This window comes from Dreissena polymorpha, chromosome 2 (assembly GCF_020536995.1).
Source record: "Dreissena polymorpha isolate Duluth1 chromosome 2, UMN_Dpol_1.0, whole genome shotgun sequence".
NCBI classification, from domain to species: Eukaryota; Metazoa; Mollusca; class Bivalvia; order Myida; family Dreissenidae; genus Dreissena; species Dreissena polymorpha.
The window spans coordinates 25,617,484-25,631,888 of record NC_068356.1 but is presented as its reverse complement, the minus strand read 5'-3'; the positions used below and the strand labels follow the sequence as shown (position 1 = coordinate 25,631,888).

Genomic DNA, 14,405 nt, shown 5'->3' with positions numbered 1-14,405 from the left:
CGATATTTATATATAGTTAATACCTGTTAAACGTAAACGATACATGAATTACTTGAGCTTCCTGGGGTGATTGCAGATTGATATGAATTTAATTTCGTTTTTCTTAGAACCTCGGAAATGTTTACGCCACATTTTTATCTCTCCCTTGGATCTTTGACAGAGCCATACAACGCTGGAAAATTGTTTCACGGAATCCTGCAGTTTTAATTTCAGTTTTGATCAACACTTATTACCCCGTTCCAAGATGATTTTTCGCCCATAATTGAACGTAAATCCCGCCATCATTACGCGAAATCTGTTTTCATACCGCATCTCAAATATTAGACGTGATTTCACAGTTTCCGGAATACGCTTTCCTGCTACGAATAACCTATAACATTAAGGCTAAATAGATGCATTAACCGAATCAGTATGTATCTATAATCAAGTCGTACCTTTGGAAGATTTCATTTTACGTTTATTACAGAACGCCCGCTGTACTAAATTAGTAAGAGCATTTGACGTCAGAGTGACTGTTTTGTTTTTCTCTAAATAACGAATCGGCTTATAGAAATGACATTATGAATAAAAACAATATCGCAGTTCATTATCATTGACGGATTTCCTAATGTAATTGAAGTTTGCATATGAGAACACACTTTTGACGTCAAGTTGTACTGTTTATATTTATCTCTATCAGTTTTTTATGACAAAAAGTGCAGAAATCACATGATCGATAAACATCATTAATATAGGATAACAAAATATTAACAACGCGCGAATATGTTGTAACCTGTGTTCTGCATTTCTCACTGGTGACGTAATAATGTCGTATAGGTGCGCACAAGGCGCTTTTCAAGCTGGCGATGCGTCACTGGGAGAACTACACGTGCGTCACATTTGTCGAGCGCACCGTGGAACATCAGAACTACATCGTGTTTACGGAGCGACCTTGTGGGTAGGTGGCACCACCAGGACAGTTTTCTTCACATAAACCCCTAACCAATTTCTCACCCCAATGTAGTTTTATAGAAACCCGTCACAGACTCTTTATTAAAACACACCGAATCTTATAAATAGCAATATGCAAACCATGCATATTTAGCCTACCTTTTCACAAAGAGCTCAATGTGAGCAATTTGGATCTCCTTATGTCCGGCGTCCGGCGTCGTCCGGTCTGCGGTGTGCGTTATCCTTTGTGCGGTGTGCGTCGTCAAGTCTAAGCTCGTTACCGCTTTAGAGGTCACATTTTCCAGCCAATCACTCATGATAACAATTATGAATGTTTATTTAGACAATATCTAGGCCGAATCACAAGGTCAAATCTTAGAAAGAACGTGTTACCAATCTAAAGGCCACATTTATAACTCAATCTTAATGAACAATGGTTAGAATGTTTATGTGGACTAAATCTGCATATTGACAATACCAAGACCCAGTCTAAATCTGGGTCATATGCGTATAAATACAATATAAGGTCCCCAAATCTAAAAACAAACTCGTTACCCTTCTGGGACCACATTTGTGACTCAGTCTTGATGCAACTTGGTAAGAAAAAATAATGTTTACCATATGAATGCCATCTTTTATTCTGGATCAAGTATGGTCAAACACTAATTAAAATCTTAAAGTCTTCACCAATTGTCGTCAATACACTAAGGTGAGAACTCAAGACCATCGTGGTCCTCAGGAATCATTTTCCTGGAACCGAAAGATACACAAAGACTTCGTAAAAATAGCCGTACGTGTATGTCAGCTCGTGTTTTTATTCTAATGGTAATAAGCCTTTGTCATGTGAAAAAAATAATATTGATTTCTTAATTGACATTCATTGTAACATGCATTGATTACATTACCAGATATTAATATGTTAATCCTACACACGTCAAGTACTTCCTTGTACGCCATTTAATGATATCTCCATGGTTAAAACTATCGCTGTTTCCAGTTGCTGTTCGTTCGTTGGTAAGCGGGGCAACGGTAACCAAGCGATCAGTATCGGCAAGAACTGCGACAAGTTCGGCATCGTCGTGCACGAGCTTGGTCACGTGATAGGCTTCTGGCACGAGCACACGCGGCCTGACAGGGACGACCACGTGAAAATCATTTACAAAAATATCATGCCAGGTAGGAATTACCAGTACTTTATATTCAGTTATGTTTGCCTTAATAGCCATAAAACTCTTTTTGTGTTAAATAAAACAAATCATTGGAAGCTAAGAATTAATTTGGCTTTATAATATTGCCAGCATGTCCTTAATTAAAAGATAATTATGTAAAATATGATTTTGTTTTTATAAAATTATGCAATAATGTATATACCAGATCTTTATTAACCGAACAGAAAAGAAAGTTTATTTATATAACTTGAACATTTCCAGGTCTTCGTTCCATATACAAAACTGACAATATATAAGAAATAAGCACATGCATAGTAATGCGAAAGTGACAGTAAATAATAAGGTGTTAAAAATACACGTAGGCCATTATATTTCTCAACGTTTGCATTCAAAGCATCAGTTCTCATTTTAAAAGCATTTTTACAATATATCGCGAGTTTATTTAGGACTTACTTTAGGACTTTATTTACAATGAAATTACACCCGCTTATTTTCCCTACAACAATTGACATCTTGCCAATTGTCAATCATATTCTTATATAAATATCGATCGACCAAACAGCGATCAATAAATCAATTTCCAACACGGAAATGTTGCCTTGACAAGTGCGACTGGAAGCTTCAATGTGCAGTATTACCAAAATTTACAAATCCCCCTTATAGCAAATCAATTTATTTCAGACACTGAAGATGTCATTTAAGCAATATTAAGTATGAATTGTTTCACGTGTATATGTAAAATAATAGGGAATATTGGTATTTGCGTTACTTAACGAAATCAATGTGATAAATCGCGTTTCATGTGAGAAACAAGTGAAAACTATTGTATGTGTCTAATTTTAGAAAAACCCACCGTTTTGTTGTTCTGCACTTTCAATTATCATGATTGATAAATGTCCCTTAAGCAATGTTTAATATTATTAATATCACTTTTATACGTTATAACATGGGGGATTTCGGTACCCGCTCGGCGTCAGAAATCGTATAAAACGCTTGTAACTTTCTTGCTGATATGGCTGGAAAGTGAGCGGCATTAAAAAGTTTATCAAGTAATAAAGGGTATAAAACGGCGAAATATACCTGCCTCGGCATGGACGTCGCCATCTTGACTATCACGTTATTACCATAATTATCTGAATCCACTCAGTTACTTTTATGAAACGATATATGTTTGACAATAATGTATTGTAAACCGTGTTAAGAAGCCATAACTGGAGCGCCACATGTCCAAGAGAATTCATTTATGAGGCCGATTTCTAGCTTTCATGAGAGGACTTGCTCATTTTATGACGTTGCTGCCCAATGACGTGTTCATTTTCTTCATCTTAATTTGGCATCTGATTTTGATCGAGACGCGTGGTCGCTGTTTGGGCATGTGTTCTGGACAGGCGTCCTGAAGATTAGTGCGTTCATGAATGCTTAAACCATGTGACAGACCCACATTAGGTTGAGTAATAGTAATTGAGTAAAGCTGTGGTAGCCAAGCCTTTATACGTGTGCTATGGGCAGCAAATTTCACCCAATTCACAAAAACAACAATGTTATTGACAGTACTATAGACGTATGCTGTGATAGACGTCCGTGCCTTATTGACAAATAAAAAATGAAGAGACGAAAACAACACGCTTGTTAAAAATCAATCGTTTTTCTATTCAACGATTTTTATATTTGTAACATTTGTATCAATTAATTATGCATACCGTGTTCATTTTACTACAATACTTTAGTTATTCTTTTATTCATGCATCCGGACGAATGTTCAAGCATTGTATACTTAATTACACATCACAAGGTTAAGAAGCTTTCTCATGAGAACATATGCCATTGTTTTGCAATTTATTAGCTCAAACAAAAACGATACACAATGAATAATACATCATTCCGCCCATACACGATCAAAGAATAACTATGAAACTGGTATATTAATAGCTGAACAACTAAATAAACTGTAGAGAACTGAAATTACATATCTGATCATGTTTTCATTACCCACCCAAAGTCAGTGAACTCATCTGTAAGGTGAAGTTATTGGTTTCTTACCGTGTTCAATTGATGCGCATGTGTAACCGAAAATGCGATCCACTGCAGAACACATGTGGATGTTCTTCGAGGTTAAAAATCACATAATGGCTTTTTCCTTAGAGTCGTTAATTTCAATAAAATTATACCTCTTTTGCACTTTCGAGGTACTTGAAGAAATCTGTGTTTCCGCTGTTAGTGTATATAATAATATACGATGTAATGTGGATAGTCTACAGTAAAATGAGTTCGTGAGGTCCGCATTGCTCTTTTCAGATTTTATGGTGATGACATTCTTGATACAACAATAATTACAACAACAACAAGAAAACCACACTTGTTTACGGTGATAATAAGTTGTTGTTTTTGTATAAAAAAACATTCAAGAGCGATATTAGACCTTAATTAGGATTGTGTTTTGTTGTGAAACTTAATATTAAAATATGCAATTTCGGATACCCTTATTTGTATACGTGATATTTAAACTATTCAAGCATCAAAACATATGATATATTTTTGTCCATTTTAGGTTAATTTGCAACACGATCATTAAATTATTTAGCAATGCATGATAAATAACAAGCTTTAAATAATCATAGTTCTAGTTATCGTTTAACTTAGTGTATAGGTTAAATAAAAAAAAGTAAAAAGAGACACTTGTAAATTGCGGGGTTTTCAAATGAGAAAAAGACACTGTCTAGGTCCGCCATTCCACCATAACATCATACATTATTATCCTTCCCCCATCATACCCGTTACGCCGACCTTGTTTTATAACTGCTCACACTGTTGACTTGTTTTGACTTTTGGTCACAATATACTAAATAATTATGTTCCTTACATATGCCAATGTAAAAGCGTCAACTTTAAGCGAAAATCAATGCAATATTTTGCACATACAGACCCACATAATCATACCCATTCATAAAGGGCATACAAAGCGAAATCGATTTAAGCAATAAAAGATGCATTATGCAGTGATAGTTTTACTAATTTTCTCATCTGAGTCCTGGGACTCGATAACTTGCAAATCTATGAGTCCTCGAATTGAAAGAATGAGTCCAAATATTAAATATTTAATATTAAGGAATGATTCATGTATATGCAATTTACAACATATTTTGTTGATTACATCATTAAGTGAGTGAAACAATAGTTACAGAGATTTATCACATCGTCTGTGGATGTTTCTGTTGAAACTGAAAGTAGATAGAGAAAGAGCGAGGTTCCCGGCCTGCGCGCGCATTTTAATAAGCGAGCGGGATGACAGCGATTTAATTATGGATAAGGACATTCTATACATAGATGGTGACGTCACTACGTTATCTGAAAGAACGTTGACACATTGTGGATAAGGACGCATTCCGTTAGTTCAGAAAATGGCGAGTGTCTCACCTTGTCAATATCTATGTACATAGTCGAACTATCTTTTTTTTAAGAAGACGTTTTGTCGGAAGATTTTTATTGATTTAGTATGTGTATGCATTACAATAAAAAACGGGTAACTACAAAAATATTTACAAATAAATAAATAAAACATTGCCATCGAGCGCCTATGGACTCTAGATGACAATATACGCTCCGTGGCTTCACGTAACTCCATGCAAATAAAAAACAGCAATAAAATATTGAAAAGTAATGGGTAAGAAGATGTAAAATTGATATGATGAAGCAAGCAAGTAGTTGGTAGACCGACTCTTCATTTAGGCGTTTTCGATGAAACGATGAGAAACCATGGCATATTATTGATATCTTAGTCCGTCGTTCTGTCAAAACATCATGCGTAATCGTCCTTCCTCTGTCATTCCAATTATGCTCATCGTGTTTTATTACAGCTGGCATACGATAGGTGTATGATTCCGAGATACTTCAGGCGGGGGAGAATACGGGATTGTATGTTATATTCTTTCTGATGTTTTTCCGCTTACGTCAGCGTTCAGATAATCCGGTTAAGGCTTGTGTTTACATTATTCACCATTTCACCGGCATAAAACTTATAGCGTTGCACCATAACATCTTATGATGTGACGGATTATTTAAATTTATTTAAAATATCATCCTACAACAATTAGAAATGTTATGCTTTCCTCTCGCCCATGATTTATATGAGGTATATACCGCACCACAGCTGTTTAAAGCGTAAAGGAAAGGAAAATTCGTTGACTTGTAATTCCCAGCCTCTATGGGGACAAATGATATAAAACATGTTCGAACGACATTACTCATATAACAGTATACTCGTGTAGGTTTAAATGAATCATACCAACACTATATTGGCTTTTATGATCTATGATTACATTATCGTATATTGTTGCGTAATTTCCATATTTCTTCCTTCCCGTCAACAATCCACTATTGTTTGTTATCTTATCACACACTCCTCCGTTAACAGCAGGTCGTTTCCACAAGAAATACGCACTCAACCTGTTCAATATGAGACACACATGACGGGGTATTTTCGGTCGCATATATAAATGAACACATTTCTATATGAACCTATGTCTGCTTCACGTTATTTTACAACGTATAAAAGTGGTATTTCATTGGTTTTGGTTTGCCGAGTGAATGTAACGAACCACTAACACTTATGGACTGGAGTTAATAGGCGTCATCATTGTATGCCATGCCGTTATGCATCCAATGAGATTTTCTTAGAACATGTTCAAAATGATTACATACAATGAAACCTATGGCAATTGTTGATTACATTACTATGTTTTATGCCGAACATTCATCCACTTTATAACAATAGTATAACCGCTTTATAATGATACATTTACTTATATGAGCGGTCTGTTAAAACTTCGCTTAATGCATGTGCGTAAACTATACACCCAGATTAACCTGTTTAGTCCACAAAGGCTAATCAGGGACGACACTTTCCGCCAAGGCTAATCAGGGACGACACTTTCCGCCAAACTGGATTTTCGTTTGGAAGAGACTTCCCTTAAACGACTAAATCTGTAAAAGCGGAATGTGCTGTCCCTGGATAGCCTGCAAGGACTGCACAGACAAATCAGGGACGACATTTTACGCACACGTACTAAGCTCAGTTTTCTCAGAGCGCGGCTCATATAATGAGGTCGTTTTTTTCCAGGACAACAGTACAACTTCAATAAACTGACTTCCAATGAAGTGTTCTCACTCGGAGAGGAATACGATTACGGCAGCATCATGCACTATGCACGAAACACGTTCGCACGTGCCACGTACGTGGACACTATTCTTCCTCGGAAGAAACCGGAAATGGATGTCAGACCGGAAATTGGCCAGCGCGTGAGACTTAGTCCCGGCGACATCGCACAAGCGAACAAGTTATACAATTGTCCATGTAAGTTGGAATACCCTTACTTGACCCGCATTCGTGTTTGCTGGTCATGTCATGTCATTGATCATTAACATAAACTCATAATATTCAATGCGCCTAAACATAAGAAGTAGTTTAGTAAAATAAAAGTCACAATATCATGTGTTAACTCGATTTGCGGTTGTAAGAGCATATTTTCTAACCAGATTATTGCTCCCAGCTGACTCGCCTTACACAAATATGACCTCAAGGTGTATGACGCCATGGTTATGAACGGGTATTTTCACAATTAATTCTGTAAATAGGGTACGATCCGTGTCAGGAGTTTTCACATATATACCTTATGATCGAGGGGCCTTTTCACGGTTTGGTAAATTGACAAATTAAAAAAAAATGTTTCAGATTCGCAAATTGTCGTTGTTATGATATTTGTGAGGAGGAAACAGTAATACTGAACATTCTATGCTCTGAAATATCCATATATGCATCTTTTGACGATTTAAAAAACGAAAAATTATAAAGCGTTGCAACGCGAAACGATTGAATAATTCGGAAAGTTCTGTTGTTGTCGTTATATTTTGTGAAACTGCGAGGATCGCTTATATAAAAAATAAAATACAACCCTCATTGTATGAGCACGGATGGTCGAGTGGTCTAAGCAGTAGACTCTTACTCCAGGACTCCAGAGGTCAGTGGTTCGAGCCCAGTTGAGGGTTACTTTTTTCTTGTGTTTTTTTTTTAATTGTATTCTTGTTTTTTTTTTTAATGGAGTTTTTAGATCCAATGTTTACATGTATCAATATAAAGCATTTGATGGCAAACTTCAATACACGCCAAACTCTGTAAAAAGGCCCCTTTAAGATTTTAGCAATACCACTGCAAACATTAAAGGGGCTTTTCACGGTTTGGTAAATTGACAAAATTAAAAAAGTTGTTTCAGATTCGCAAATTTTCGTTTTGGTTATGACATTTGTGAGAAAACAGTTATTCTGAACATTTACCATGCTCTAAAATAGCCATTTATATATGCATATTTTGATGATTTAAAAACCTGAACATTATAAAGCGTTGCAACGCGAAACGATTGAATTATTTGGAGAACTCTGTTGTTGTCGTTATATTATGTAAAACTACGAAGATCGCTTATATAAAGTATAAAATACCTCCTTCATTGCATAAGCACGGATGGCCGAATGGTACAAGTGGTATACCATTTACTCCAGGATTTCAGGGTCAGTGGTTCGAGCCCAGTTGAGAGTTATTTTTTTTCTTGTTTCAATTTTATTATAGGTTTTTTCTGGAGCTTTTTTTACATTTATCAATATATTTAGCATTTAATCACAAACTTCAATACATCCCAAAATCTGTGAAAAGGTCCATTTAAACATGTATTTTATTATTTTTACCCGCTCAACATCTGCTTCGTATTTGTTGTGTCGATTTATCATTAATAAAACCATGCACTATTCATGGAAGGATGGGTTTTCCGACTCTTGACGGTGCCATTGAACATGTGAAATTTTGCTCATTACGATAGTTTGATTGTTTGCACAGCGTTCTGGAACGTCGTCCCTTCGTTACAAGTATGCAGCCGTTCATAAACCGTGATGATAGCACTTAAACGTATTCTAGATATTTGCAATTAACAAACAGGTTTATTGTTTCGGCATATTTTGGGGCTTTATGCATTAATTAAACCATTACGAAAACTTAACAAAGGTAAGTTCCACCCACTTAAAAGGAGTAAATCTTCCGATCGTTGCATGTGGTTATCCCCTGGTGATTTTAAGCACCTTTACATACGATACAGCGTTTAATGGTGGTGCTCGAACTTTTGATGTACTCGCTATTTATTGTACAAAATTAGGTCTTGAACATTTTAAAGGTAAGGAAAACGAAGTCATAAAGTTCAATAAAGACACTTTATTTTTAGCCTCTTCCAACCAGGATATAACTTCATCATACATACTTTCTAGGAATTATGAGTGTATGCTTAAACGATTTAATTTCGAGGAAAAGGGCGCGTTGTATAGCATATTGTAGCTCTACGCATGCTAAATTTTATCGCCCAGTCGCACAGCTCGGAGTTCGGCGGGTCCGTGCGTCTGGCGTCCTCATCAAACAGCAATCTGCGTGCATGCTATCATACAAATTGAATTCGAATATCTGGAAAAGCTATTGAAATAAAAATATATCAGCGTTTTTAGTATTAACATGATTACCAAACATCTGTATCTAATATTAAGGTATCAGAGCAGTGCTGTTGTTGGTGTAACAACAGTGGTTTTTGAACTCATTAGCGCACACTTTAAGCGATCTCAGATGATATAAACAACGCGTTGTTCATAATGGGATTGCTTAACTTTCGCCGTTTGTAAATCCAAGATAGTGATGCAAAGTGTCTGTGGTTGTTTAATCAAAATCCAAGACTTGATGAACTCTTAAACAAAATGTGCATTTAGTATGAAATCCGTCTCGAGTGTTGAAAAATTCACAGCTGTGTGTCTATAAAGTAACCTCAAACAATTATCACTGTTTATCCCTAGTAAGTGCTTGCGTGACTGTAAAGTGAATTTTGAGAAAAACAGAAGTAAAAAACGAATATACTTTAAGTTTAGTTAAAAGGAGTTCAAACTTTAATGCCAAAAATATATCAGCTCATTTTGCAAACATATTTTTAGAATTATGTCTTACATAGAAAAGCATCGTGCCCATGCATAACACAATTTTAAACAATTATGATTAGCGTCTTGAAAAAGGCCTTGGCAAACAACGTAGACCCAGATGAGACGCCGCGTCATGCGGCGTCTTATCTGGGTCTGCGCTGTTTGCTTAAAGGAACTTCTGTAAGAAATATTCTAAATATAGAAATCAATATAATAGACATCCCTAATTTTGGAAATAAATTGATCCAATTTAGAAGGATGGGTGAATCCACTAGGCATAAATGGGTTAAATTTAATTATAATCTTTATTAAATAATCTATAAATGTTAATGATTGTGTGGTCCAGTAAAATTGATTTGATTCTGAAAGTCTACAATAACGATGCTATCAGAGCTGCACGTGTCCTTGTAGCGTGCGGCCGGACCCTACAGGAGTTCCTCGGCCACTTTTACCACTCTCCGACCCCCGGGAAGGAGGAGCTCTGCCGCTGGCGGATCAGCGCCACGCACGGGGAGAAGATCGTGCTCAACATCACCGCCTTAGACATCCCTGTCACTGGACATCCGGGCGGCCCTGAGCCATGCGACACGGACTACCTGGAGATTCGCGACGGCCACTATGTCCTCTCCAAACTTATAGGTAGGTGGCGTGTAGTGTAGTTCAGTCAGTCTTCCCGTGGTCGTTAAAAAGCGTCGGTTTTCAAACTTCCGAGAACATTTGAGCTTATTTCACCAATCCAAACACAAAAACGGTAGCCTACGTAATAATGCACAGTAATAGCCTGTTTCCTTCAATCCTGACCAATGTGATTACTTCCAACTAAACGTGTCGGTTCGATGATTCCCTAAGTCCTGCCTAAACGTTTTTGTATAATGTTTTATAACGTGCTGTATATGCGCGGATCATGTTCTGTATAAGCGAATAAGTATATTGTTTAACCCATTTAAGCCTAGTGGATTCTCCCATCCTTCTAAATTGGATCAATTTATTTCCAAAATTAGGAATGTCGAGTATATTTATTTCTATATTAAGAATATTTCTTACAGAAAGTCCATTAAGCAAACAGCGCAGACCCTGATGAGACGCCGCAGCATGCGGCGTCTCATCTGGGTCTACGCTGTTTGCCAATGCCTTTTTTTCTAGACGCTAGGCATAAATCGGTTAAATTTGTGTTATGCATGGGTACGATGCTTTTCAATGTCATGTTCAAACGTGTCGTTTCGATTTTAAACTATGTTATATATCCAAACGTATCGATGGGATGTTAATTACTATGTCATTTTAAAGCGTGTTTGTACGGCGTTTTACGATGTTAATGCCATTGGCTTTCGGAACGATGTTATACAATGTTATGACCAAACGTATTGTTGAGAAGTTCTCCTTTGAAATATTCAAACTTATCGATGCGGTGCTTGACTATGTCATGCACAATCATATCGGTGCAATATTTACTATGTCATGTTTAATGTTCAAGCGTATTTGTACAGTGTTTTACTATGTACTGTCGTTGAGTATCGGAACGATCTTATACAATATTATGTACAAACCTATCGTTGTGATGTTTTCCTTAGAAATATTCAAACGTATCGGTGTCATGTTCAATCATATCTGTGCGAAATTTGTCCACGACATGTTTAAACGCATCGGTAAGATTTTCGTACTATGTCATGTCGAAACACATGAGTACGATGCATTACTATGTCATATCTTAACGTATTGGTACACTGTTTTACTATGTCGTGTCTAAAATTATAAAACATAGTAGTACATACTACTTTGTTCGATATGTACTTCCAAACATATAGTAATAGTTCTTTTGTCTCGCTTGATTGTATTACATAGCGTCGTACGGTTTCAAGCAAGATTCCAATAGTCATTCATTACGTGCTGCGTTAAGTGCTTTTTGTTAGACTGCAAGCCCCCTTCATATTGCTAGCTGTACAGAACAGAAGCTGAATATTAAGTCCTTAAAATGTAACAATTACGTTCAAGTTCGTTTTTTGTTATCCAAACTAATCCACAATTTAGTGTTTCTTTATGGTCAATGTGTGTTCCGTTAGAGGCTATTACTGACATTTTCATTGTTAGCTCAATATGTTTGTTTAAATGAACAGGTGTTTCTTTTGACTGATCATCTATTAGCTTTGTCTGCTCAGACATGATGAGCACTTCATTGTTGGTTATTATTATCCACTTGTGGCTCAGAAACTTACCAGAAAATAAAGTTTACAAGTCTGTTAATGGTAGCGCTTATCACAGTCTGGAATATTTTTTCGACAATCAATTTGTTGGGCGAGTGTACAAAAATTGTCTGTTTTAAACAAACACTCGTTAGACATTTTAAAGATGAGTTCATTGACATTGCAGTTAATGATTGATATATTGGCTTTCATTATTGTAACGCTAGTTTGTTTCAAAGCAGCTATACTAGTATACCGAAGCTAAAACATGTCGTGGACAACGTATTGATGTGTCATTCTTCATTTACAAGGAATGGTTACATATGTTACGTGTCATTACAAACCGCTGTTACTAAAACAATTAAAAATGTATTTTTTTTCACCTTAAATAACTGAACACCACGAACATAAACTGCAATATGCATGGTTTTATTATGATGCTTAGACAATAACACACGGCTTTAGACGTCCGCTTCAGCTCGTACGTGTGTTATTGGCTAACTATCACCCGTTACGAGGTTAAGAGGAATGATATACTGGAGTCATCATTATTGTCTGTTCGTCTCTTTGTTCGTATGTCCGTAAACACTTACTTTTCCGCATGCGTTTTTCGTACACTTTTCAACGTAGAGCACTCAATATTGCAAACAATGGTCTATTAATAGGATGGTGTAATTTGTCAATTTTATCATCCTATACGTTAAGCATAACAAAAATAAGCTCCTTTTTCGACTGTTTTTATAAAACCATGAATTTTTATAAACTTGTTAAGTATGAGAAGATTATTTTCTCTGGTTTAATATTACGTATGCAACATCGTATTGTGCTGGATATATTTCGCAAAATAATATCTTAATTGTTAAGATTTACGTTTAATGTAGAATCTTCACGTGCCTTGGTGAATCAAAGCTGGTTTTACACACGGTTATTGAACAACTGATGACGCATTTGTGGAAAATTGCAAAATACTATGCATGTATCGGTCTATTACAAAAGTGCTGACTGAAGTATTAACTCTCAATATATTCTAAGTGATCAAATTAACTGCCTTTTAGGCTTACAGACCTGATTAGCACCTGATACTGTTTTCTGGAATGCACCAATAACTTAATTATCTGCATGTTCACTGCACTGAAAATAAAATATAAAATAAAGTTAATAGATGTACAACAGACTAAAATGGTGATGTTTTTTACATGGAGGTATATTATCCTCATGGAAGATTGAGATTATTGTAATGCAAAATTACAACGGGTTAATGTGTATACTAATGTAGACGTGTATTTCTTACATGGAGACATATGATTTAAAGTCTATTTTAAAGACGGAACAGTGACTTCACGTTCTTGTAATTCGTTCATTTAGAAACGCTAATGACTGTTCGAAAATCACCCAGTAAATCACCCAGTCCCCTCATTCTTAAATATTTACATAAATCTACATCGAAATGAAAGACTACCCAATACGTATATAATGCACTAAAATATATACTAGTATATGCTTAAAATTATTTCCTTTCAGTAATAACTAGACACATCTCCGGGGTCACATTATTCATTCATCAGATTTATTTATTAAAAAAAAAGAATTAAAGTATTTTTCTAATTAGCCTTAATGTACTATTTGGTATATAAACTTGTAAAACGGTAACAAAAAAACAATAAATAAAAATAAATCGTGAACCTGTGGTCAAATCTCAACGAGGCGAAAGGTTCACAGTTGTGATGTAACGTTCTACATATGAGTCGCGTTCTGAGAAAACTGGGCATAATGCATGTGCGTAAAGTGTCATCCCAGATTAGCCTGTGCAGTACGCACAGGCTAATTAGGGACGACACTTTCTGCTTTTATGGTATTTTTAGTTTTAAGGAAGTCCCTCCTTACAGAAAATGTGCGGACTGCACAGGCAAATCTGGGACGACACTTTACGCACATGCATAAAGCCCAGTTTTCTCAGAACGCGACTAATATTAAAACGTGTGGCGTCGGGTGGAAGGGGTTGTATCCGTCGTCAATATTGTGACAATCTCTTTTATTAAAATATATATATCAATAACGAGCGAACAAAGGGGGCGATATGTTCTTACGCGATATCGGTCTTCCGAAATGCTCTGACGGTTCGCGTGCGTTTTTT

The 14,405-nt window shown here is 36.1% G+C and overlaps 1 protein-coding gene across 1 annotated transcript in view; it reads left to right on the top strand.

Annotated features, from left to right (window-relative positions):
- Positions 1 to 14,405, top strand: part of LOC127869607 (bone morphogenetic protein 1 homolog) — a 35,258-nt gene that overhangs the window by 15,363 nt on the left and 5,490 nt on the right. The window contains exons 4-7 of the mRNA XM_052412262.1: positions 817 to 937; positions 1,928 to 2,106; positions 7,216 to 7,449; positions 10,503 to 10,730. Coding sequence (XP_052268222.1) covers positions 817 to 937; positions 1,928 to 2,106; positions 7,216 to 7,449; positions 10,503 to 10,730 — 762 coding nt within the window. The remainder of the gene's footprint in view (positions 1 to 816; positions 938 to 1,927; positions 2,107 to 7,215; positions 7,450 to 10,502; positions 10,731 to 14,405) is intronic.